The following is a 24,047-nucleotide window of genomic DNA, read 5'->3' as shown; positions in this document are numbered from 1 at the left end:
TTTAAGCTTTATTTACATTCTTTTACCTGTATTTATGTCTATCAATTATCCAGATGGAGCTAACCATCTATAAATCTACTTAATAACCTAAAAATACTCAACACTAGTAATTACATATAAGTTGTGTTGATTCACCCCCATCCCACGTTAAGAAGAGTTCAGGCAAAATCTGGAAACATTTAAATCATTAAAGCATATATTAATTACCATTACGTTCACATTTCTGTTATTTTGGAAATGTATCAACTTCCTTCAGTATGTGAAGGAGTTATATATTCCAAGATTGTTTCTTACATTACAAAAAAATCTTTGCTAACATTGATGCCAATTGTGACTATATAGTACTTTTCCTTACCTTCAGCAGAAAGACCTTGAACATTTACTCCTCTCGCTGCTAGAAAACTAAGGCAGACATCAACATTTTCAATCTGCAACATGAAAAGCAGTGAAAAAGGCAACTTAGAGGGTTGTTTTTGAATAAAAACATGAGCTAGAATGAAACCAGAAAGAAAGATAAAGAACAAATACTCTACATTCATTTCATTCTAGAGATCTTTACCACAGTTTAACTAGAATTATTTTGGCTAATTACAGAGTGAATTATAAAGCTTTCATTGTCTAGTTTGGCAACTACAAACAATTCATAAAGGCCGCATCAAGAATGGCATTTCGGTAAAATAGCAACCCACCTACTTAACATAAAGCCAGATTTTGTACTTTAATGAGTATCAATGGAAGCTTCCAAATGGGATGAGGTTGACATAAGTGTCTCAGGATGTTAGGACAAGGGTAACCGAGATTCAACCAGTAATATCTGCTAAGTATTCCCAAAGACAGACAAGATGGAGAAAGAGTTGTTAGATGAAAGAAATGAGGCATATTTTCATTCTAAACCACAACAAATCTTTATTTTAGAAGTTATATTTATATTTCCACAATTGTACAATCCTACAGTAAAGAAAGGTAAATTAACTTTTCAACCTTAAAGGGGTGATGTCCATACCCATTAAAAAAAATAACTATTGTGTGTTAAAATTATACAGGATTGTGGAATTCATTATGCCATATTTGTACATTCACATAATATAATTTGATCAATCTCATTCTCCAGTAGCACACCTTTCCCTCTGATAACCATTTAGTGTAAGGGGAGAAAAAAAGGAAGAAAAAAAATAACTGACTTATTTAAGAAGCTGATCTTAATATTGACCATGGAGTTACACAACACTTTCATAAAAGTACTGAAAGCTAGAAAATTCCAGCTCTTTGAGATGTTTTTTTTTTAAACTATTCTATAAATCTTGGAATTCTGAAGTAAATAAGAAATTTAAAGTTAATAAATTGGGAAGGTATTAACTTCTGTCTATTAAGCTCTTATCAAAAGTCATGCATGAAGTCATATAAAGTTTTGCCAGTGTTCCCTCTAGCTTAGGTTCATAGTAAGGTCAAAACATTTCTTTAAAAACTCAAAAGAAAAGATAAATTAAAAACTCCATCCTTACAAATGAACAAATTGTATTCCTTATTAAGTGTAATTTCATATAAAATTAAAATAACAATATTCAATGAGATATCCTTTGCTTGGAAATGGACACAGCCAAGGTATACATATTTGTTTTGAGAAGAAACGATTTTTACATTGACTCACTTCAAATAAGTTTTACTGATATTTTTCTACCACAAAAAAGAACAGAGTTGAATATGCAGTTACAATACAGCCTAATGAATCTTGTTCTGCCCATCAGCAAGGCTATAATGTTGAAATACACATCAAATCCTCTTTTTGGTTCCCAGTTCACTTTGCTACTAGGAAATAAGATTAAATAAGAAATAAAAGGAGAAGGAAAAAGAAGAAGAAATGGACTAAACTAGATGTCCTACTATATCCATCCAGAATGGTCTTTTAATTATTTCCTTCCATTAATTTTTTTAATAACAAATATTTATTGTGACTTAATATTTAAAAAGTATAAATATTTTTAAATGTTTGAAATAACAATCCTGATGGTATTAATTTCATAGTAACTGTTAAGTCTTTTGTAGAAAGTAGAAAAAGTTTCTGACTCAAACATGTCATTTACTGAAAATGTTAACAGGATATTACTGCGTAAATTTGAGTTACTTTCATGGTCGATGAACAGATTAGTTAAGTGGGATATTCACAAAATTTTAATAAATAGAATCTTTACATTTGTAAGATACCTTTTTTTAAATTTATTTCTATTGTAAACAAATGGGATACATGTTGTTTTTGTTTGTACATGGAGTAACAGCATACCATTTGCGTAATCATACATTCACATAGGGTAATGAGGTTTGATTCATTCTGTTATTTGTTCCTTCCCCCCCACCCCTCCCACTCCTGTTTTCCCTCTACACAGTCCCTCCTTCCTCCATTCTTGCCCCCCTCCCATTCCCCAATATGTGTCATCACCTGCTTATCAGTGAGATCATTCGTCTTTTGGATTTTTGAGATTGGCTTAACTCACTTAGCATGATATTCTCTAATTTCATCCATTTGCCTGCAAATGCCATAATTTTATTATTCTTTATAACTGAGTAATATTCCATTGTATATATGTACCACAGTTTCTTTATTCATTTATCAATTGAAGGACATCTAGGTTGGTTCCACAGTCTGGCTATTGTGAATTGAGCAGCTATGAACATTGATGTGGCTGTATCTCTGAAATATGCTGATTTTAAGTCCTTCGGGTATAGGTCAAGGAGTGGGATAGCTGGGTCTGTAAGATACCTTTTTTAGTCTGTCATTCAGACAGCTTATAAAATAGACTGATGTCGAGATTGGGTTTTAGAAACACAAAACACTCTCTTAACATGAACCACAATTAGAAAAAGAAAATAGCCCAAATAGAAGAAAGACAAAAGCAGTCCTAGTTCTTTTCAAGTCTGTTTCTCAGAAGTATTCACCTTTTTGTAATGTCCTCTTACATCATTCCTTATGAGCACCAGCAACCTAAGATAGTTCTATCAGTTCTCCATTATGATTATGATACTAAGTAATAGCAAGAGAATAAATATTTGAATATAGTTTCCAATATGTCGATTAAAGGCTAATTTATTAAAATTCATTTACTTATTCGATAATGTTCACTGGTCAAAGTGAATTTTCTAACAACAGAGCAGTATAATAAACATAACTTAGTAATCTTTTCCCTAATTAATTCCAGTCCTATAAATTCAATCACCCTTATAGTACTATGCTTTACTTTTTACACAATCAAATATAGCATAAAGAAATGGTTTTGAGAAATCTTATTAAATGATATTCCTAACCATAGGCATACCTGAAAATAACTTGAGTGAACTTTTTAATTATATGATATCATACTTTTGTTAATGATAATTTTTATTTTAACAAATTCTAGAGATGACCTTTTCATTTCTGCTGTTTTTAAATACATCATCCTTAAATATTTCCAGTTTAGTACACCTACTATAAATATTGTTTTGTTTGCTTTTTTCCATATGAAACCACAATTGATCTTTGAACTAAAAACCTCTTAACTTTTTTGGAAACTTACTAAGTTCTTTTTTCTACTACATTATATTAGCTTCTGTTAAATCTTAAGTGTTGGTTAAGATCTGCTAGATGGATTTCAGGATCCATTAATGGATGCTAATTCACAATATGAAAAACACTTCCCTAAAGAAAACCAGAGCACTTCCATAGCTATGTTGCCTCCTTTTTTTGTGGGGAAACTATATTCAGTGGCTAATAAGTAGAAAATCATGCTCAGAAGCAAAGTCTCTGAAAGATTTAACTAAATTAGATACTTAAGAAAACAATGTTCAAAATATTGGATATGTAATTATGGTTAACTCTCACACGCCCCCATGTCTAGTACCTGAACAAAAAGTTTACTTCTTTCAGCCCCCTTTAATTTGTCTACATACACAAATTATTAAATGAAAGAAATTGAGTTCTAATGTGTCAGTCCTTGATAAGCAACCAATTATTGTCCAAATTTAAACTATTTCAAAATAACTAGGTTACTTGACAAAGTCATTCTTTTCTTGATCTCCTCAGTCCCCCTATTTCATTTGTGGGCATATAGAGATGTATGCTGAGTTTTCATAGTCTTGCTCATATAGTTACTCAGGTATAGTTTTGATTTTATAAAGATGTGAGCTGAAAACCTGAAGTCTCTGGAAGATGGGAACTATCTTTTTTTGTTGTTGACTTTTGTTGTTTCTATAACATGAATTTGATATGTATCCCAAAACAATTTCTGATCTCAGAAACTACTTTCATTCTGGAGAAGAAAAGATGATAATTGCCACTGATAATAGGCAAACAGCTGAGAACCACAAATGTCAAAGGATTAATCAAATTTGGGGGAGCTAAGAAAACATGTAGAAGTATCAATATTCCAAAAACACTGAAATTATGTATGATGGGAACTTGCTACTATTATATTTTGGGATATAAAGAAATAATTTCAAAGAACTCACATAATTGCAGGGCCTATGGAAAATTCACAAGACACTTTCAATATAAATAATGAGATGGCATACAGATAATATATGTTGTTACTTAGAAGATTTAGTGAAACTTTACATGTAAAGCACGCAGAATATACTGCACATAGAACAAAATAACTCAGTAAACAAAAAATTAATCATGATTATATAAAGTCTTTAATACTAATAGTTGGTGGCAATGGTATAAAAGGCATTGTAGCTTCTTTTGCTTTAGGCCTTATACCAACTTGCCTAAGAACCGTGAGCACTGCATTAACAAACCTGCTTCCCCATTTTTTTAATCCAGAGATTCTTAATCTTTCTTGTACATAAGAATAAACCGAAGAACTTTGAAGTCCATGGATATCCAATTTACATCACTATCTGTTAAAACAAAATGTAAGTATATAGGAGCCAGTTTCATTCCCTGGGTGATTTCAACTTGAAGCAAATCTTGGAAACCACAGCATCAATCTATAGTCTTCAAAGTAACTGCATATAGTTTCAGTGTACCCCCGCGTGGATGCAGGAATTGCACTGTGCAGACCTAGCCATGCATTGTCTTTGGTTATTTATGTCACAGTAATATATAATTCATGCATTTTATACTTTATTCTCATGATATTAAATACATGTAAACATGCAAGCATACATATGTGTGTACATATTTACATGTAAAATGATCTATATATGTATATAGGCATAAAGGGAAATATTTATATATTTAAAAAAATTTACAGTAGTAATACAAAGAAATTTATTCTGAGTTCTGTGGGCACCACAGTCTTCATTTGGCTCAGATAATAGTCATATTGTAGCTTATGTATCACTCCCAAGACTCTTGCTTGTCAAGCACAATTTCTTGAGTCCTGTCTCCTATTTGTGGTTTTCCCTTCCTTTATTTTTGGCATGGAACACCTACTTTTCCTCTCATTTTATATTTAACTATAAGTAGGTAACTATGAAAATACTGATGTAATTAAAATAGAATAAAATACTGCTAGTTCTAGATCCAGTCAGTATTTTCAGAAGTATCAAAATATATGGGAACATTGCCCCTAAGGCTTTTGGAGTCTATTTAATGTTATTGTGAAGCCATAAACAAAAGTAGAGTTTTATTAAAGTAAATAAGACAATGAGCTGCTACATAAGTTTTCTTGGTTGAAGAAACTAAAGAGTCAATAGAATTTGGTATATACATTTAGAAATGAACAGGTACTATTTTTATAATTAATGTCAGCATATTGTAGCTTCTTCATTTAATTTTAAGTTCTAATCAAATCACTTATTTATTCACTGAACATTTATTACACTTACATTATGCTCAAAGCAGAGCCACTATCTTCATACATTCTAAAGAACACTGACTTATTTCTAATAGTTTCAATTACTTCCATGAAAAATGGGAGCCCATTTTTCAAATCAGAAATTTTGCTTTTGTCTAATGTCATAATTGTACATAATCTTGACTCCTACGAACATGACAAATAAAAGCATATTTGTTTGCTTGATCACAAATTTGGTTTCAAATGAGTGAAAGAAGGGTTCACATTTTCTTTCTTAGGAAAATTTAAGACGGTGATCAATATATTTATACCTTCAATTTTTTTTAAACCTGAGAATTAACATGTGTTCTTGACATAAACACACAATGTATTTTAGAAATACTTGTATTTATTCATTACAGTGTTCAGTAAACTATTCCTAAATAAGAACAATTCATTAACATCAACCTTAGGTTTTATGATTAAGTCTAAACCATGGAAGAACACGTAATACTGAATGATTAATTCATTCAGCAAATATTGATTTGATTATGGGCAAAGAGCTCTGCTAGATGGTGAAGGGATGTAAAAATGAATTACAAGGTCTTAGTCATTGTGGATTTATAAAATAGCTGAAGAGACAGAAGAGCTTTATAAATCACCACAGCACAAATCATCATATGATAAATTTCAAAGAAAAATTATAAACAACATTATATGGCACCAAAGAGAATGAAATTATCAATTTTCACTATAGATCTGGGAAAAGCTTCACAGACATGCCATTTCAACTTGATAGCTAAATCAAATCTGGATAATGTTAGACAGCCATGAGAGGGAAGAGCAAAGTCCTGCCAACCAGAGCAACCATAAGGAAAACTGATTGCAGAGGTGCTGGAGAATAAATCATGGCGACCCTTGCTTTCTGCAGTTAGCTTTAGAGGTGACTTTGACTTGGAATTTTAAAGGCTGTGCTGCTCCTTGAACTCAAAAACTGCTTCAATACAAAAGGTTAAGTAATCATAAACCAAGTAGCAGGTATCACACCTCAAAGATTCATTTCTCTACAGGAGAGATACATCCTGATTAGGATTTCTTTGAAGTACTAGAGACTGCTGTCTTGAATCATACACAGACACTGTCTAGAAGATCAAAAATCCATCTTCACCTCCGCTGTCTCTGGAAGGTGAATTCTTTTGAGACTTGTACTATGTTTTTATTAACTACACGTCTTTCTTATTTTCCATGATAAATTTGTAATAAATACAACTTAATGGACCAATGTATGATCAGAGAAACACAGACTCCTAGAGAAGAATGAGGGAGAGCCACCTACTCCTGGTCAGAGGCCAAGAGGGCTAGAAAAGAAGAGTAACTTAGGCTTATCTAAAATAGCTATAAAGATCTCTTCCTCTAACACGGACATATCTACATCAATTCAAATGACAGAAGTGTTGATCCAACAACTGAATCGCCATGCATGAAGACACACAGAGACCATGATCTTAACTTGCAGGTTTTGCTGCTAAAAGGAAAGCCCAACCTATATGTTAGGAAGTGCTCACCAAACAGGGGTGCTATGAGGTGAACCCAGAAGGGATTTAAATATGAACTGAGCTTGTTCTGTGTATGTTGCTGAGACACATCATAGGTCAGAAATTAAAAGTTGAACCTCATCTTTCTCAACTTCCAACTGCTTACCAAATCTGAAAATACTTTGAAGGTTAGTAGCCTCCAAATTGGTTTGGTGAAACTGAATGGGAAGGGAGATCAGGGAGAAGGGGCCCTAGGTTCAGGAATGTTGAAATCTGAAGCTGGTGGTAGGAGATGAGGCCAAAGAGACAGTGGGGCTCAATGAGTAGCATCCTCCAAGCCCTGTTAATGGTCTGGGATTGATCTTAAAGCTCAGAGGTCTAATAGGACCTAAAGGGAAAAAATGATCAGTATTGCATTGGAGATAACCATTTTATATGACCACACAGGATATAGATTTATTGATAGAGGGTAATAAAAACTTCACAAATTGATTTTTACCCATACTATCTGCAGTGCACTCTAATTTTTAAAAATTCTGTTTTAGTTTAATTGATTTTAAAGTCTATAATAACACTTTAACATCACAACACACTGCATGAAGAAGCTGCAGTTTGAAAAAAACAAAACAAAACAAAACAAAACCTATACTGGATGTCAAGAATGGGGGAAAACAAAATCATCTGGAAGTTACATCTCAGTTTTTTCCATCCCCACCCAATAGCCTAGCACAGGAAGCTTGTTTACATAGAATTTGAAGCAAGCATTCTATTAATTCTAAATGCAAAACCCTTTTAATTTTCACTATAATGTTGGTCAAATTAGTATCAGTCTTTTCCATTCACCAGAGGTTTAGGGTCATAGCATGGTATTTATAAGTATACAAAATAAGTAAATAGTAGAGGCAGAACTCAAACCCAAACATGTCATTCTGCAGTGAACTTGCTCTGCTTGCCACACCATTCTTGTTACCTCTGTAATTTAAACATTCTGACTAAATTCTTTATACAGTTATACAGGTGGTTGGGACCCAGGTATAAAGCAGGTGCTCAATAAATACTTGTTAAAAATAAGGATGAAATTGTGTAGTCTGAAAGTAAAGACAAAAAGAGTACAAAATCTACTTTTTCTACACATTTCATAAGTTTTCAAGATTTAAGTTCTTCCAAATTATTTTTAAATAGCCAATAAATTTTTCTGTTTATAGATTATAGAATGATTGATGTAGCCACATGCCAAAGAATGCTGACAGCAACCAAAGTCAGAAAAGACAGGGAAGGGATTTCCATTATAGCCTCTGAAGGAAGCCCAGCACTGATAACAGTTGGATTTTAGTCTGGTGATACTAAATACAGACTTCTGGCCTTCAGATCTATGAAAGATTAAATATCTATTGTTTTAAGCCACCAAACTAGTGATAATTTGTTGCAGCAACCATAGGAAGCAATACAATTTTCTACCAGTAAAGCAGTAGATACAAAAACTGGCAAACCAGGGTGGGCTGGGATCCTAGAGAGGATGCAGATTTCTGGGCCTCATCATCTGGTGCTGTGCATTGTTCATTCTTCTGAGGGACGATGGAAGCTGCAGTTTGCTTAGTTTGCCCTTGCCACTGCAGCGTGAAGCCCTGCGTGCTTCCCATTCCCGTCTCAAATTTGTTTGTGTTGCCCAATAGAGAAAGGGGAGGAAATGGTAATTTCCTTGGCTCTTGGTTTCTTTTTTGTTTTATTTGTCTTATTTTTTAACTGGTCTGTGATTTGATTAGGCATTAGAGTAGAGTTATTAAAAGTTTTGAAGTCAAACAAATCAGTTTTGCATCCTGGTATTGCAATGCACATATTGTAAGAAATTGAGAGATGTTTACTCTCCCAAAGCCTCAGGTTCCCCATCTGTGATATGGAAAATCTTCAGTTCACAACCTTAAAATACTATGTAAAGATTAAAAATAAAGGGCTTAGTTTCAGACTAGTACATATGTTTGTGTGTGTCTATGTGTATATAGATATAGATATCTCCATATGTTTACATACATACACACACACACACACACACACATCCATACTGGAAATGGAGAAGGGTTTAGGGTTTCATTACTAGTATGAAATAAGCTCTTTAAAAATACCTATATGCTATAACAGAAGTGTGTATATGTGTGTGTGTGTGTACAGATATAAAAAGTTCATAAGGATTTCATCAGATGAAATTTATTTTTGTTCAAAATCGTACTATGTATTTTAACTAACTTGCTAAAGAACAATGAATGTCAAATATTAATATTAGTTGTCAATTGTAGATAACATCAAAATTTCATCAGCAGCCACAATTGGAAGTATAAAGTACTAGAATATTATAAAAATTGCATCCATATTCTTTGATCTGAAAATACACTGTATGGGTTTTTTCAGTTTGTTGCAGAAAACAAAACAAGGAACTCACTGCTTTATTATTAAACAGTTATAAAACTGTTCTATACTTAAATAATATTTATTTGTACAGGGCTAAAGTTACTACAACAATTTTCCAAGTGGATGATTTCACCATAGCATCTATAAATACAAATATTATTCCTCTCACATAACCACACCCTCTGCCAACCTCATCAGAGTTTACATTCCTGACACAAATGGAAGAAGCAAGTGTAGTCTTAAAGAAGAAAGCTTATTTATATCACAAGGTTGATGGTAGTGGGGGAAGCAGGAGAAGGACAAAAACATTAAAGGAAAACACTCTACCAAAATCCCAGCAAGTGACTTTGTGAAACTTGACAAATGGATTCCAAAGTTTATACACAGAGATAAAAGACCTAGAAGAATTAGCAAAACACAGAAGGAGATGAACAACACTGGAGCACTGGTACTGCCTGACTTCAGGCTCATTATAAAGCTACAGAAACAAGGTAGTGTGATAACGGCAAAAGAACAGATAGATCAATGGATCAGAAAAGAGAGCCAGAAATAGACCCACATAAGTATATTCAACTGAGGCTCCACAAAGAAGCAAAGGCAATACAATGGAACAAAGATAGTATTTTCAACAAATGGTGCTAAACAACTGGACAGTCACATAGCAATTAAAAATATAGACACAGACCTTTCTCAAAATATTACTTTAAAATGGATCATAAATCTAAATATAAAGCACAACACTATAAAATACCTAAGAGATGACACATGAGAAAAATCTAGATTACCTTGGCTTTTTAGATACAACATGAAAGACATATCTGAGAAGTAAATAATAAATGAATTCATTTAAATTAAAAAAATATTCTACTCCGTGAAAGACAATGCTGAGGAAATAAACCACAGAATGGGAAGTTATTTTCAAAAGATCTTCTATCCAAAATATGCAAAGAACTCTTAAAATTCAACAAGAAAACAGTGATTTAAAAAAAGTGAAGCCAAAGACCTGAAGAGAAGCCTCACTGAAGAAGATATACTGATGATGAATAAGCATATGAAAAGATGTTCCATATCCTGTATCATCAGGAAATTTCAAATTAAAACCATAATGTGACACCACTATACACATATCAGAAAGACCAAAATCCAGAACAATTATAACACCCAATGCTGGCCAGAATGTGTAGAACTAGAATCCTTGTCCATTGCTGATGGAAGTGCAAAATTATATAACCCTATGAAAGATATTTTGGTGGTTTCTCAATACACTAAAAAGACATTTACATGCAATCCAGCAATTACATTCCTTCATATTAACCAAGAAGTTAAAAACTTTCATTCATACAAAAATCTATATGGATGTTAATGGCCACTTTGCTCAGAACTACCAAAACTTGGAATTAACTAAGATGCCCTTTAGTTGGAGAATAGATGAATAATCTGTGGTAAATCAAGACAGTGGATTAGTATTTGGCACTAAAACAAAATGAGCTGTCAAGTCATAGAAAACCATGGAGGAATATTAAACACATTTTACTAAGTGAAATATTCTAATCTGAAAAGGCCTCAAGCTATATGATTTCAAGTGTAACACTAAAAGAGGCAAAAACATGGAGACAGTAATTGGGAGGGATGAATACATGGAGCACAGAGTATTTTTTTAAATGATGAAAGGATTCTGAATGATATTATAACAGTGGACACATGTCGATATACATGTCCAAACCCTCAGGAGACAGAACCCCAGAGTGAACACTAATGCAAACTAAGGACTTTGGGTACTATAGAAGTGCCAATGTAGATTCATCAGTATAATTAATGTATCACTCTGGGGGGGATGTTGATAATGTAGGAGGCTGTGCCTGTGTGGACAGGGAATTTAGTAGGGGGCATATGGAAAATCTCTAACTTTTTTCAATTTGGCATAAACCTAAAACTTCTCTGAAAATATTAAGTCACTAAAAAAGGAGAAGGAAGAAGTAGAGTTGAAAATCTAAAGACCTGAATTCCAATCCAAATTTTGTTAATCGTATTGATTAATAAGTCTAGAAGTCCTCTGGCCTAGATTCAGGCATGAGTTCAAACCATAATTCTTTCACTTACTGAATGTGGAACAGAGATACCCTCAATGAGGCCCAGTTTCTGTGCCCGTTTGCTGTGATAGTGTAATGAAAAACACAAGTAAAGCATCTATAGCACAATGCCAGATATGTGTGTGTGTGTGTGTGTGTGTGTGTGTGTGTTAAGTGTATGTGTGTATGCATGGATACATATACATATATATTTATATATGTATTTATATGTATATGGATGTATGATATGGTTGACATTTGATCAAAAAGCAAAGTCAGTAAGTGATGATGACATTGTTAAACTAACATCCATCTCCATAATTCTGTTTTCATGAAAAGATTTCCAAATATTTCTTTTTATGTTTGGAACATGGCTAATATAAATCAGATGGGTAATATGATTTTTCAAACATAACAAGGCATGTCATGTTTTTTGTCTTATGTCTAACCATACAAGTCAGTCTAAGTGACTTTGTATTAAAATCATTTACATATAATTTCCTGAGGCAACTAGCTGGGGCACATTTACTAAATTTCAAATAATTTACCTAATCAAAGATAAACTTTCTGAATGTTGATACTGAGGTCAAGTGAACAAGAGTTCCCCTATTTTATTTGCTTTCCCTTCCTATAGAAATAATTTTTAAAATATAACAAATTTAACCATCATAGGCTTGTAAGTGAAGAATATCTGGCTTCATATTTAAAATGATCTAATATCTTAATATATTGCTTTCAAAATGGGGATTATTAAAACTGTTCTGCTTTTTTTAACCACTGGATATGTGTAATAATTTTTTATTAAATTTTGTATGTGTGGGGAAGACAAAGAAGATGAAGCAGTAAGTTCTTTAAAAACAAACTAGATTATAGAAGGATAAAAAACTAAAATTATGAAAATATAAAAAAGTTGTGTTTCCTAATAATAGATATGATTATATTTTATGTGCTTTGAGACACTGGTCCATGAGTAGAAAAAAATTTTTTAGCATTTTAAGTAAAAAATGTAAGAATGTGGTCAATATACAAAGACATAGTAAAAATATTAATTATATTTTGTAATGATTACATATGCATATATAACCCTTATTAATTCCCCCCCCCAAAATGAAAAATTATGTCAGTCTCCAAAAAGAAAAAGAAAAAAAAATCTGGAATCCAAACCAAAATAAATTACTTAATTCCAATTTCTATTTAAACTATTAATTATATAAACCAATTTAAATATGGGTATATATTCTTGAATACTTAAAACTATTTATTTTATAACATAAAACTAATGCAACAAAGAACTGTTGTTTTCAACTATTATTTAATTTCTGAATGGTAGAACAAATAGTTTTCACACACACACATACACAAAAAAAAAACAATTTCTGTGCTACTGTATTTTTTTTTGTAAATTAAAAAATTTTAGCAAATAACTTTCTTAGCTTACAATAAAAGCAGTTTTAAAAATTTGTAACGATGGCAATTCAAATATGTTGTACAATAAAATATTGAAGAGAAAATCATGATCTCTGGTGTATTTTAAAATCAACATAGCAGATTAGAATTTCAATGAACTTTGGTATTCATTCCAATTTAATCTCTGCAGAAATGAGCAGAGGCCTGAATAAGCATTTGCTAAATTCCTTGTCCTGGGTCACAAAGTCAGAATTAGAACTCCAGTGACCACAGTACTTTCAACACAGTATACTGCTCCTCAAAACCTCCATAAAATTTCAGTTACTTCATTTGAAATTTACTATATACAGAGCAACTTCTAGGGACACACTCAGTTTTAAAAATCATCAGGGGATATTTGTACAACTTAAATATACAGTCTCTAATACTATTAATTTTACTCATTCTTCTAAATTTTGAGCCTGTGTGAAAATAACGAAATCATTAAGGAAATTACAAAGTAGTAATTTTCAATTAATATTTCTTTAGATATTAAAGTTATAGCAAAACACTTATCTTTATGAAGTTATGTTTCTCTAGTCATGGAACAACTTCAAAAATGGCAGAGGATCAATTGTGAATGGACTAACCTGGCAATATTCTACTCCCATGAGTCATACAGCTAGAATCCTAGAGTGTGCCATTTAAAAGATTTTATTAAACTTCTAAGAGCATTCCAATTTTTATCTCTTCCCTATTTGGTTAAAAACCTCATCTTCTTTTCTTACCTCAAATGATCCTTTGAAGGAATTATAAGCAGTGACTGGTAAAACTTTGAAGGAGAGAATACTGATAAAAGTATGGGACACTTCCTATCGAGAAGAGTTTCACTTTCCAGATAATCCTAACTATAGAAATGGGATAAAGATATCTACAAAATCCACAACAGCATTTATTCTGAAGCCACAATCCTGTGGTACACAGAACGAGACAGGAAGGGGAGACTGGACCCTCTTCCAGGAACGAAAAGAGTAAGAGGAATGGATGTTCCAAAAATCCTTATGTCAGCAATTTTCACACAATAATATATATGATATGATTAAAAACAAGGTGGAAGGTCATGACTGAAAAACACCTGGGCTATTAAGGACAAAGTAGAGGAAAGAGCCAGAAAAAGGAAGGGCAAGCTGTGAGCCACATTCGCCAGATCCTTAGCTGTGCCATTTAACTAAGTCTTTGCAACCATTTCAGGCAATCAAATGTCCTAATTCCTCAGTGCATTTGTGAGGATTCTTAAATACAATTGTCTATTTTAAAATAAAGAAAAACTTGTTTTCAAAACAACCTTTCTCCTACATGTCTAACATTTTTGTCTAAGAATCTTGCACTTGTGCCTCTGCATTTCAAAGAGATGTTGGGCATTTTTTCTATTTTAATCTGCTGGCCATTCCAGACATTCCTGGTATTAATAGTTTACTAATTTATTTCCTCATGTAAGTGCACCAAAGTTATGGCATGCAGCATATATTTTGAATCCTGATACCACCCACCTAGAAATTATTCAACAGGTGCCATCTACATTAGCAGGTTCATCTTCAAATAAGGATAAGTATAGTGTTTTAAGCTCCTACAAACTAAGTGCTGATTTTCTAAAGAAGTTTAATCTTACGTTCATTAACAAAACAACCATGACTTTAAAACTGGGATTGATGTAATAAAAATAAAAGTACTAATAAACGGATAAAAAGAAAAATTCATATTTTTCTTAAACATGAGACTTTCATAACATGTTATCTGAAAGAGAAAGATACATGTATATAATTTTACTTAATATTAGGTACTATATATAATAATGTACATGTTGAATTTTCTTTATTATAAAGAAACCATTAGAAAATCACAGAGAAGCATACATTAGTAATATCTAAAATTCTGAAGTCATTACATGTTGATTTGAATTCCTCCAATTTCTGTTTAATCTATTTCAAATACCCACATCTTCACCCAATCACATTCCCTTAAAGGAACATGTCTCCCCAGTCTTTCCTGATAGAGGATCTCCAAAGTGAACTTCAAAACTTTCTCCTGTATGACTTCCTTCAGGATTTCACATCATCATTTATCTTCCCACTTCCCTTGACCCTCCTCATGCCTGTTTACTGCTTCCTTCTTGCTTCCTTCCTTGTAAAAACTACCCTCAACCCTGCCTTTCTCTTGAACTGTGTTTTTTCTTCTCTTCAATCGGGCACTCCTAGAAAAATAATTTATGACTCTATAGATATCTGCGCCTGTCATTTACTTGTTAACACCCTATCGCTCTACAGAAAGATCTTCACATTCATGTCACCAGGGCCTGTATAATTACCAATACTAACTTCCTCATTCCAGCATACTAACTAGATGGTTAGGTGGGATTTGACAGCATCTGTCATTTTAAGCTCATCTTACTTCCCTTCACCTCCCTGGGCTAGTGCAAGTACCATAGCTGCAACTATTGGATTTACCTCGAGGATTAACAACACACTTCTGAGTTCCACTTGCTTAATGATGGTCTCACAGTCTGACTCCTACACTTCTGTCTGCCATGTAAATGTTGCTATTCCTCATCATAAGACCCTCAGCTTTTTTCATTGCTGGCTTTACACAGACTTCCTGCAAGGTCTCATCCTTGCCCATGGCTTTAACTATTAACTCTGTACTCAGTAGAGTTCAACCAAAACTTTTCCCTGACATTTCGAAACATATGTCTAATTGCCTAAAATTACCTCCTACTTATTCTACATACTAAAATAGGAATGTATCATCTGTCTCCCTTCAACTTTTAGGCTGTTTTCTCTAATGACAATACTGACCTTACTTACTGGTAACTACTTACTCATTTAGACCAAAACATTGGGGGCCTTTTAAACTCCCTGTACTATTCATCTTCCACATTCATTTGGCAACAAATACTAACTTACTCCATAATTCCCAGAAAGCATCTAGGGTGATTTTTAAAAACATTTATATCAAATGATGCCACAACCCAGCATCAGAAGTCTTCCAGGTTACTCAACTGAGGTAGAACACCACGCAAACTCCTTACTTGGTCCCTACATTATCAGGCTTTCATCCTCCCCTTCAAATAGCTCTGAATATACTCAAACCACAGGGCATCTATCTGCCTGTGTCTGGAACACACCAAGTTCACTCCCTGCTCAGTTCTTTTCTGGACTGTGCAACTGTATTGCTGTTATTATCTAAACTGCATCTCTGATCTTCATATGCAGTTCTTTCAAGTGTTCCTATACGTAGTACTTCGGGAGATTGATAAACCTTAGCTAAGTGTGAGTTTTAACTGTTAGGAGAATTCCTGAATATAATATACATTCATGCCTCACAAGAAAACATTAATCAAGGATTAAAATGATTCATTAAATATCATCATATTTGTTTTTTTTTTTATTTTTTATTGCGAATATCATCATATTTGAAACTTAAGGATAATCTATGACTAACAATGTAGTGACATTTACCTTACTTTTTGTTATAAACACAAAGAGCAATCAAAGGTCACAAAAAGTTAGAAGATGTGGTGAAAGTAGGTCTATGAGCAAGGACAGCACTCATTGTTACTAATGCAGAACTCCTGGTGTTATGCAATAAAGGCAACATCCTGTTTGGAGTAGAAATGAAATCCATAAGCCTAGTCATACTATCATAATTCTCTTTACTTTCTTGTCTCACTCACAGTTGGGTAATTGCATTTATTAATAACATAGTACCAATGCAAGTTGAAGAACAGAGGAAAAAATACTTCAATCAAAAAATTACATTTGTTTCATAAGTAGTCTTCTGAATCAACACACTGGGTCATGCCAATTTCAGATTCAAAATTCAAACATCAGAAGAAAAGGAAGATTCGAGTCATTCTTATTCAAAATTTAATGTGATTCTGACTAACAGATTTTTTTCTGGGGAAAAAACACTTTTTTCATAGCATTTGCATTTCTCAGACTGTGGTCTTTCCATCTTTTTCTTTCTTTCTTTCTTTCTTTTTTAATAAAAAGCTTGACTATTAAGATAACATGCATCCTAGAAGTTACATGATATGCTAGAGCTAACAAGGAGTAAAAAATTACGAAAAATTCACAAAGTGCTATGCTAATGAGAATACTTTCACAGATTTGTCCAATATCTAGGTATAGACACTTCAGACAAATATCTAAGGATTACATCTGTCTATAATCATCCATTTTTGAGATTGACTTTTTTCTGTCAGAGAATACAAACTTGCTTCATTATCAGATTCTCTGTATTTGGAGTCAAATGGGAATGACAACAGAGTAGGTAAGAGTCACAAGACTTAAAATGTTTTGTAGCATCCAATTTCTCTTATGATTTAAATATTAAAAGCAAAACCAACAAGTGTTAGGATTAAAAAACAGTATATGATTTTCAGGGACTATACAGTTTTTCAATATAAACCCTAAAATATTTTAACAGGTATCAATCAATGCATGTACTCTTTATAAAGTTTGTGGCAATGCTACTCTGCATTTGCATATCAGTTTAATTAGTAATAATGTTCATATACATATCTTATTACCACATCCTAATTAGGGCTTATTTTGCAGATGAAAAAGCCAAGGCTCAAAGAGGTTACATTGTTTTCCATCATCACACAGCTATGAGTGTAGCAGGGTCTGAACATATTCTACTTTAGCTTGCTCTCAGTAAAACTTTAGAAAACAACTGCAATTAATTTTCAGAGTTATGTTTGTGACCAGAGTAATCAGATCAGGAAGTTTCCTTAAAACTGACGTATTTTATAGAGAAACTTTCTTTTATAGTGATGGTTTCACAACAACTACAGAGATTTCATGACATCTTTATAGTACTTTGGAGTACTTCTTTGAAAAAAAAAGAGACAAGCTAATTATTCATTCTTTAAAAATAAATCCCTTTTATTATTTTAGATTTCAGTTTTCTGACATTAAGTAATGCAGGTCAGTAGATTTTAAAAGTTCACAAGTTTTTTTTTTTTTTTTCTCATTCTTCCAAGTCTCTGACAATTAAGAATTTATTAAGTCCATTCTAAGTGTCTATTCTGTGCTAAAAAGAATTTGGGGAAGTCTCATCTTGTGGAGTTTGGCTATCATTCATGAGTCTATCTACATGATATAACTTCACTTAAGGCATTTTGTGTTTTAGGTCGTCATATAAAATTAAGTTGTGGCTATTTAATTAAGAAAGTGATTTTTATCTTAGCAGTTTATCAGTCTATGATTTTATTATAAAACTTGAAGCTTCACTAGGTGGTAAAAATAAGAGACGGCTGGGGAAGAGTCAGACCTCCAGATTGAGGGCTTTCTGGAACAGTCTGCGAATCATATTTCAAAACCAGTCACTGCTCAGCAAACTTACAACAGCAATGCCTTTAGAACTACCTCTCATAGTGTCAAAGAGCCCATGTGCTTACATTGGATTTCATTAGGAACAAAAAACAATACTATTCATATATTTTAAAATTGCTCATGGCAAATATTGTTCTCACAAATAGTTGTTGAGATAAAAGGCAACACTTACAATTGGAACTGAGATTTACAACCATAAAGAACAGTGACCAGAATTAAATTATCCAGAACATCAGAGTGACAAAAGTTAATGATCTAAAAACACCTGGAAATATGTCATACAGGATTCATAACTATTTAACTGTACTCATGACATCATGTGCATAAACTGTACCCATAGAAATGCATATGACAAAGTACCATCAAATGGTTTCTTCAACAAGCAGGAGGGCATGCCATTTACAAATGCAGTTAATTCTGGGAATGATGATAAGCATTATATATGGAGAATAAATATGATTCTTACCATCTGAGACTGACTTCTAGGACATCCATTGATATCTTCAACTTTTTCATTTGCTAAAGCCAAGAAATAAAATGAAAGAGAGAAAAAAAGAACAACATGCTTAAGCAATGAAGTAAAACAGAAAAAAGAGACTTAAGAAAAAATTAGCAAAAATGCTGCTGCTAAATTTACTCGATCTCCCAAGCCATGTACAAGAGGACACACTTGTTAGCAGTCACCAATTCCATGTGCACAAATCAAGGAAAGAAAAAAAAAAAAAAAAAAAGTAAGTGAGAAGGAAGTCGCTGCTAATTCTTTCGCTTGTGCCAAATGACTGCTGACATGAAACCTTTCACAATTGTCCCTGCTGGATCAAGATACAGTTTCAAGGAATCTCAGAGTGTATGAGTTGTTCCAGCTAAAGAAACACACACATGGGAGACATATGGCTTAATGAAGCATTCATTTCTGACAATTCAGTGTATGTACAGATACAGTTCTAGCTATTTAAAAGTATGGCCAAACCGCCTTCCTCAAACATCCTCACGTAAACATGTTTAATTAAATCAGGGGAGAGCCACATTCATCTCCAAGACACATGGAACAATTCGATATGCATTCTACTTAAACTGTAATTTACCAAAGGGGTTGAGAGCAGAGATTCTCATGCTTGCTCTCAGAGGGCAGGTCTTACCAATGATTTGGATGATTTCTGCTAGCAGTACTCCATCTGCGATGTCCTGTTGCAAATCCTTGATCAGCCGCTTGTGGCCTGATTTTGCTAGGTAGTGGTTGGCCCAGTCTGTGTAAATCTGATGAACAGAGGGAGGGAAGAAGTAAGATGGGAGAGGGAAAAGAAAGACAATAAAAATTCTTAACACAAATGTTGGATTCAAAGGGAAGCTATTCTGGATCACATTCCAGTTTAAGAAGTCATAGCTCAAAAGGAAATAGTTGTAAAATAATTTTGAAACAGTTCTTTCCCCCACTTATCTCTTGTTTCAAAGGAGGATGATTCATGCTTTCAAAATCAGGGACTAGTCACTTGTGACAGTGCAAAACTCCCTTCCTGGAAGACTACTGAGGAAACTTCTATAGCAGATCAGTTAGGGTTTCTCTCTTTCTCCCCTTCTATCATTTGAAAATAATTCTACCTGCCAAAGTAAAAGGAAGCCACCTGGACTGATTTACACAGGAACTTTATAAAAATGTGTGTTTTTCTCGGAGGAATTATTGAATTTGTCATATGAGATACTGTATATGACAATATTTTGGCATCATTTTATAAAATAATTACCAATGCCTTCCTGTCTAAGATACTTTGTTTGGACTGTCATCTCTCATTTAAGCCTCTTGAAATGTGTTTATATTAGAGAACATAGGCAGCCAATGTAATTATAATGCAGAAATTACAATATAGAATTGAGAAGTGGATTGCAAGCCACAAGACTGGCAATTTGACATAGATTAAAGATGACTCTTCAGCAACAGATCAGGATATAAGGAAAAGCTGAAACTGTTCAAACATTTCACAAAATTAATTGTTATTAATTTTTGCCTATTAATGTAATCTAATGATAATATCATATAATGACAGAAGAAGGAACTAAGCATGAAGATGTTTCAATTTCATGCATGGCTCATATGGATATATTAGTTTAGTACAAGGCAGACCAGGATGTGATGTAACAAAAATGAAAAAGTTGAAATGGGAATGGAAGAGAGAGAATGAATAAGAAATATACACATATAAAATGTTGTTAGAAGCACTGGAATTAAATCTGGGAGCATAATGGAACCTGACCATGAGAAGTGAAGGTAAGGCATTCTCCACAGAGGGTATGAAATATGGAAAAGCAGAGAGGCAAAGGAATGTAAGACAGACCATAAACTCTGTGACTTTATGCCTGAAGTTAAACTTAATTATACTAAAAATATGACTTGTCATATTCATGAACAAGGAGTGCCACGCAAATTATGCAAACTATTATTTTTCATTTATAATAGACCTTTTTGCAAAAAATAACTCAGATGTATAGAAACTTAAAAGTGAAAGTCTCCCAACGACCTGAAACCCCTGTTCACTTTTGAATAATTTGGCATAAAGAGTTCTAGAATTGGTATGTCTACACCACATACCATCCTATAGCACAGTATATAAATACACACACAGATACAAACACGAATGGAATTTTTAACTATATATGACTCAAATTATTATGCAGTATCATCCTGCAATTTAAATTTTTATGTAATAATACTTTAATGGTACTTCTAAAATCCATTTCACATATATTTATTTTACTGTTTTTGATATTACATTATAGATAAAATAATCTCCTGTTGAAAAATATCTAATGTGTTTAAATATGCCTCTATTACATATATGTTATAAGAGATAGTTATGCATATCTTATCTATCCATTATATATGTTTGTATGCATATATACATATATACGCATGTTTGTGTGTATATGTATATGTGTATATGTATACACATGTATACATATATAAACATGTGTATGTATGTGTGTAAATATGTATATATATGTGTGTGTATATATCTACATATGTATATGTGTATGTAAACATACATATATATACATATATATATATATATATATATGCCTACTCATGTGCTAGTATTTTTATAAGACCAAAACCTAGAAGTAGGATGGTGGATCCTAGATATAAACATACTAAAATTACAACAGAAAAGAAAAAAAATGTGTTTGCTTTAGAAAATATAGTGGCTTCTAATGCATATCTAGGGATGGCTAAGTTTCCAGAAAGATTATAAATAACTGGAAGCACCCATTTACATGATAATATACAAGACATACCCATGATCTCTAAATTGAACACATTAAAGTGTGAAGAAAATTCCTTGTACGATTGTCTCCCAAATTAGAACACAAACTCACAGTTACCAGATAGATACTATTTATTTGGTGGTCATTTTCCTTAACTAACACTATGCTAAATTCTATGGTTGTAAAATGCTTTGTGTGTGTGTGTGTGTGTGTGTGTGTGTGTGGTGTGTGTAAGGCTTTATTCTGCTTAGAACTTAAAATATTGAAAGTTCTCCTTGCATCTACACATTATTTAAGAGAGAAAATTCTTTGCCTTTCTCCTGTAAACTTTGGGTTCAGTCAGACTTGAATTGTGCCAATCTCCATAGGCAGGAGCCACAAGCGCCATGGCTTAATGTTGAAGGAAGCAGAAGGATGAGCAGAATAAGTTCTGGTGTCAGACAAAGCTGGCTCTGAAGTCCATCAGACCAGGTACTACCTCTGGGACCTCAGGCAAGTTTTTGGCCTTTATAATCTTTGATTTTTCATCTCTATTTCAGGATGATAATAATACTTACATTATATCATTATGTGAGGACTAAATAAGATAGTACCTGTAAAGCACATGTTATAGGGTTAATCCTGAAAAGAAATCACTGCTATTATTTCCAGCATCTTGGCATTTAGCTTTATTTTGCTATGATAGCTTTTCAACAGATATTTAAAGTTTTTGTTTCACAGTGTATAAATAATTAGGAGACTGGAAGTATACTGAAGAAATTGTTTTTTGTTTTTTTCTGGAACTTCTCATCTCTAACTTCTCTTGTCTTCCATTTCACAGATGTCACAGATCTGTCAGGCCATCTGAAATCAGGAGAACCTAAAGTTGGAGACTGCCATGTTTTCATCCAGGCCTGGAACGTCCCTATTGAGACACCACCTCTATGTTGCATGGATTTTGTTTAATGAAGGCATTAAATTATGGGAAATATACTTATTTAAATAGCACATAGAATGGAATACATTAATAATAAAAACAAGAATACTTCAATTCTCTAAATGTATATCAGTGGTGCCTTAGCCTTTATCCAAATCTCTCCCAAAACAAGTAGAAAACAGATGGGAAGCCAGTTAGTTTGCTTGAAGATCTTATTGGGAATACTTCTGATTTAATGCAAAAATCACTTTTTACTTCTTCCTGAATTTCTTCCAAAGAAATCCCAAGCTTAAGTGCTTTGACTTGTCCACTAACTCTTAATATCTAAAACTTTACTCAGTCTAATTTTAACTTTTCTTGCAATAAGAGAAATCAGTGACTAAAGAAATTAATTGAAAAGAAAATTCTACGTAAAGAGTACGTCTTATACACTTTTAAAATTTTATTCTTTCTAATAAACACATGTATCTTCTATAAGTAAAAGAGACTTGTGATTCTTCAAAGAAATCAGAGAAGGGGAAACTACTGTCATTCAAAGGGATGTTACAATCTAGTAGTAAAATATGAAATGATTACAAAGCAACATATAAACATGTTTTTAAGACATTAAACATATATATATATATATATATATATATATATATATATATACACACACACACATACACACACACATACACAATATTGCTCTGTCTTCTTAGATCTTATGTATGTAAGCTAAAGAAAACAGTGGAAAATTGGAGTATGTTTTTAAGAAAACAGTATTCAAGCACATGATACCTGGTATAGTAATATATTTAAAATGCATTAATAAACTTTTTGTAGTTTTCTGATGAGAGAGGGTACAAACAACCTTGTCTACTTAGAATCTGTTGTTCAAATAAATACAAAATAATAGTAAAATTATGTCCTGTTTTGGGGTTTGAACTAAAAGGTTGCCCTTGATTAATTAACACACACACACACACACACAAATCACTGTATTTTAACCTCTTAACTTCAGTTGAATGAATTATAAGGAGTATGATCATATATTTTGTAGGATTATGCTATTAATTAATTATAAAATTTAAATAAAGAATGGATATCACTGGAAACAATATTAATCACCACTCAATGTTTGGTAGTTTCTGTCAGTGGATCATTTGGAATTTTATTTATCTGTGTTATGTTCAAAGATTCAAATATGATTTACCTCTAAATGTCTAAAACTAATTTTCTTCCAATATTTTGATTAACTATAATGTTATAAACATGAATTTCATCTCAACAATAGTATATTTCAGAAAAATTAAGAGAATTAATGAGATTACCAAAGGGTTACTCAGAAATCT

At 32.7% G+C, this 24,047-nt stretch overlaps 1 protein-coding gene across 1 annotated transcript in view; it reads right to left on the bottom strand.

Moving 5' to 3' along the window:
- Positions 1-24,047, bottom strand: part of Nav3 (neuron navigator 3) — a 707,491-nt gene that overhangs the window by 215,522 nt on the left and 467,922 nt on the right. Inside the window, exons 3-5 of the mRNA XM_047549063.1 lie at positions 19,679-19,796; positions 19,006-19,058; positions 356-428 (exon numbers count right to left, since the gene is read on the bottom strand). Coding sequence (XP_047405019.1) covers positions 356-428; positions 19,006-19,058; positions 19,679-19,796 — 244 coding nt within the window. The remainder of the gene's footprint in view (positions 1-355; positions 429-19,005; positions 19,059-19,678; positions 19,797-24,047) is intronic.

Source organism: Sciurus carolinensis, chromosome 4 (genome assembly GCF_902686445.1).
Source record: "Sciurus carolinensis chromosome 4, mSciCar1.2, whole genome shotgun sequence".
NCBI lineage: Eukaryota > Metazoa > Chordata > Mammalia > Rodentia > Sciuridae > Sciurus > Sciurus carolinensis.
This window is presented reverse-complemented; position numbering and strand designations above follow the sequence as displayed.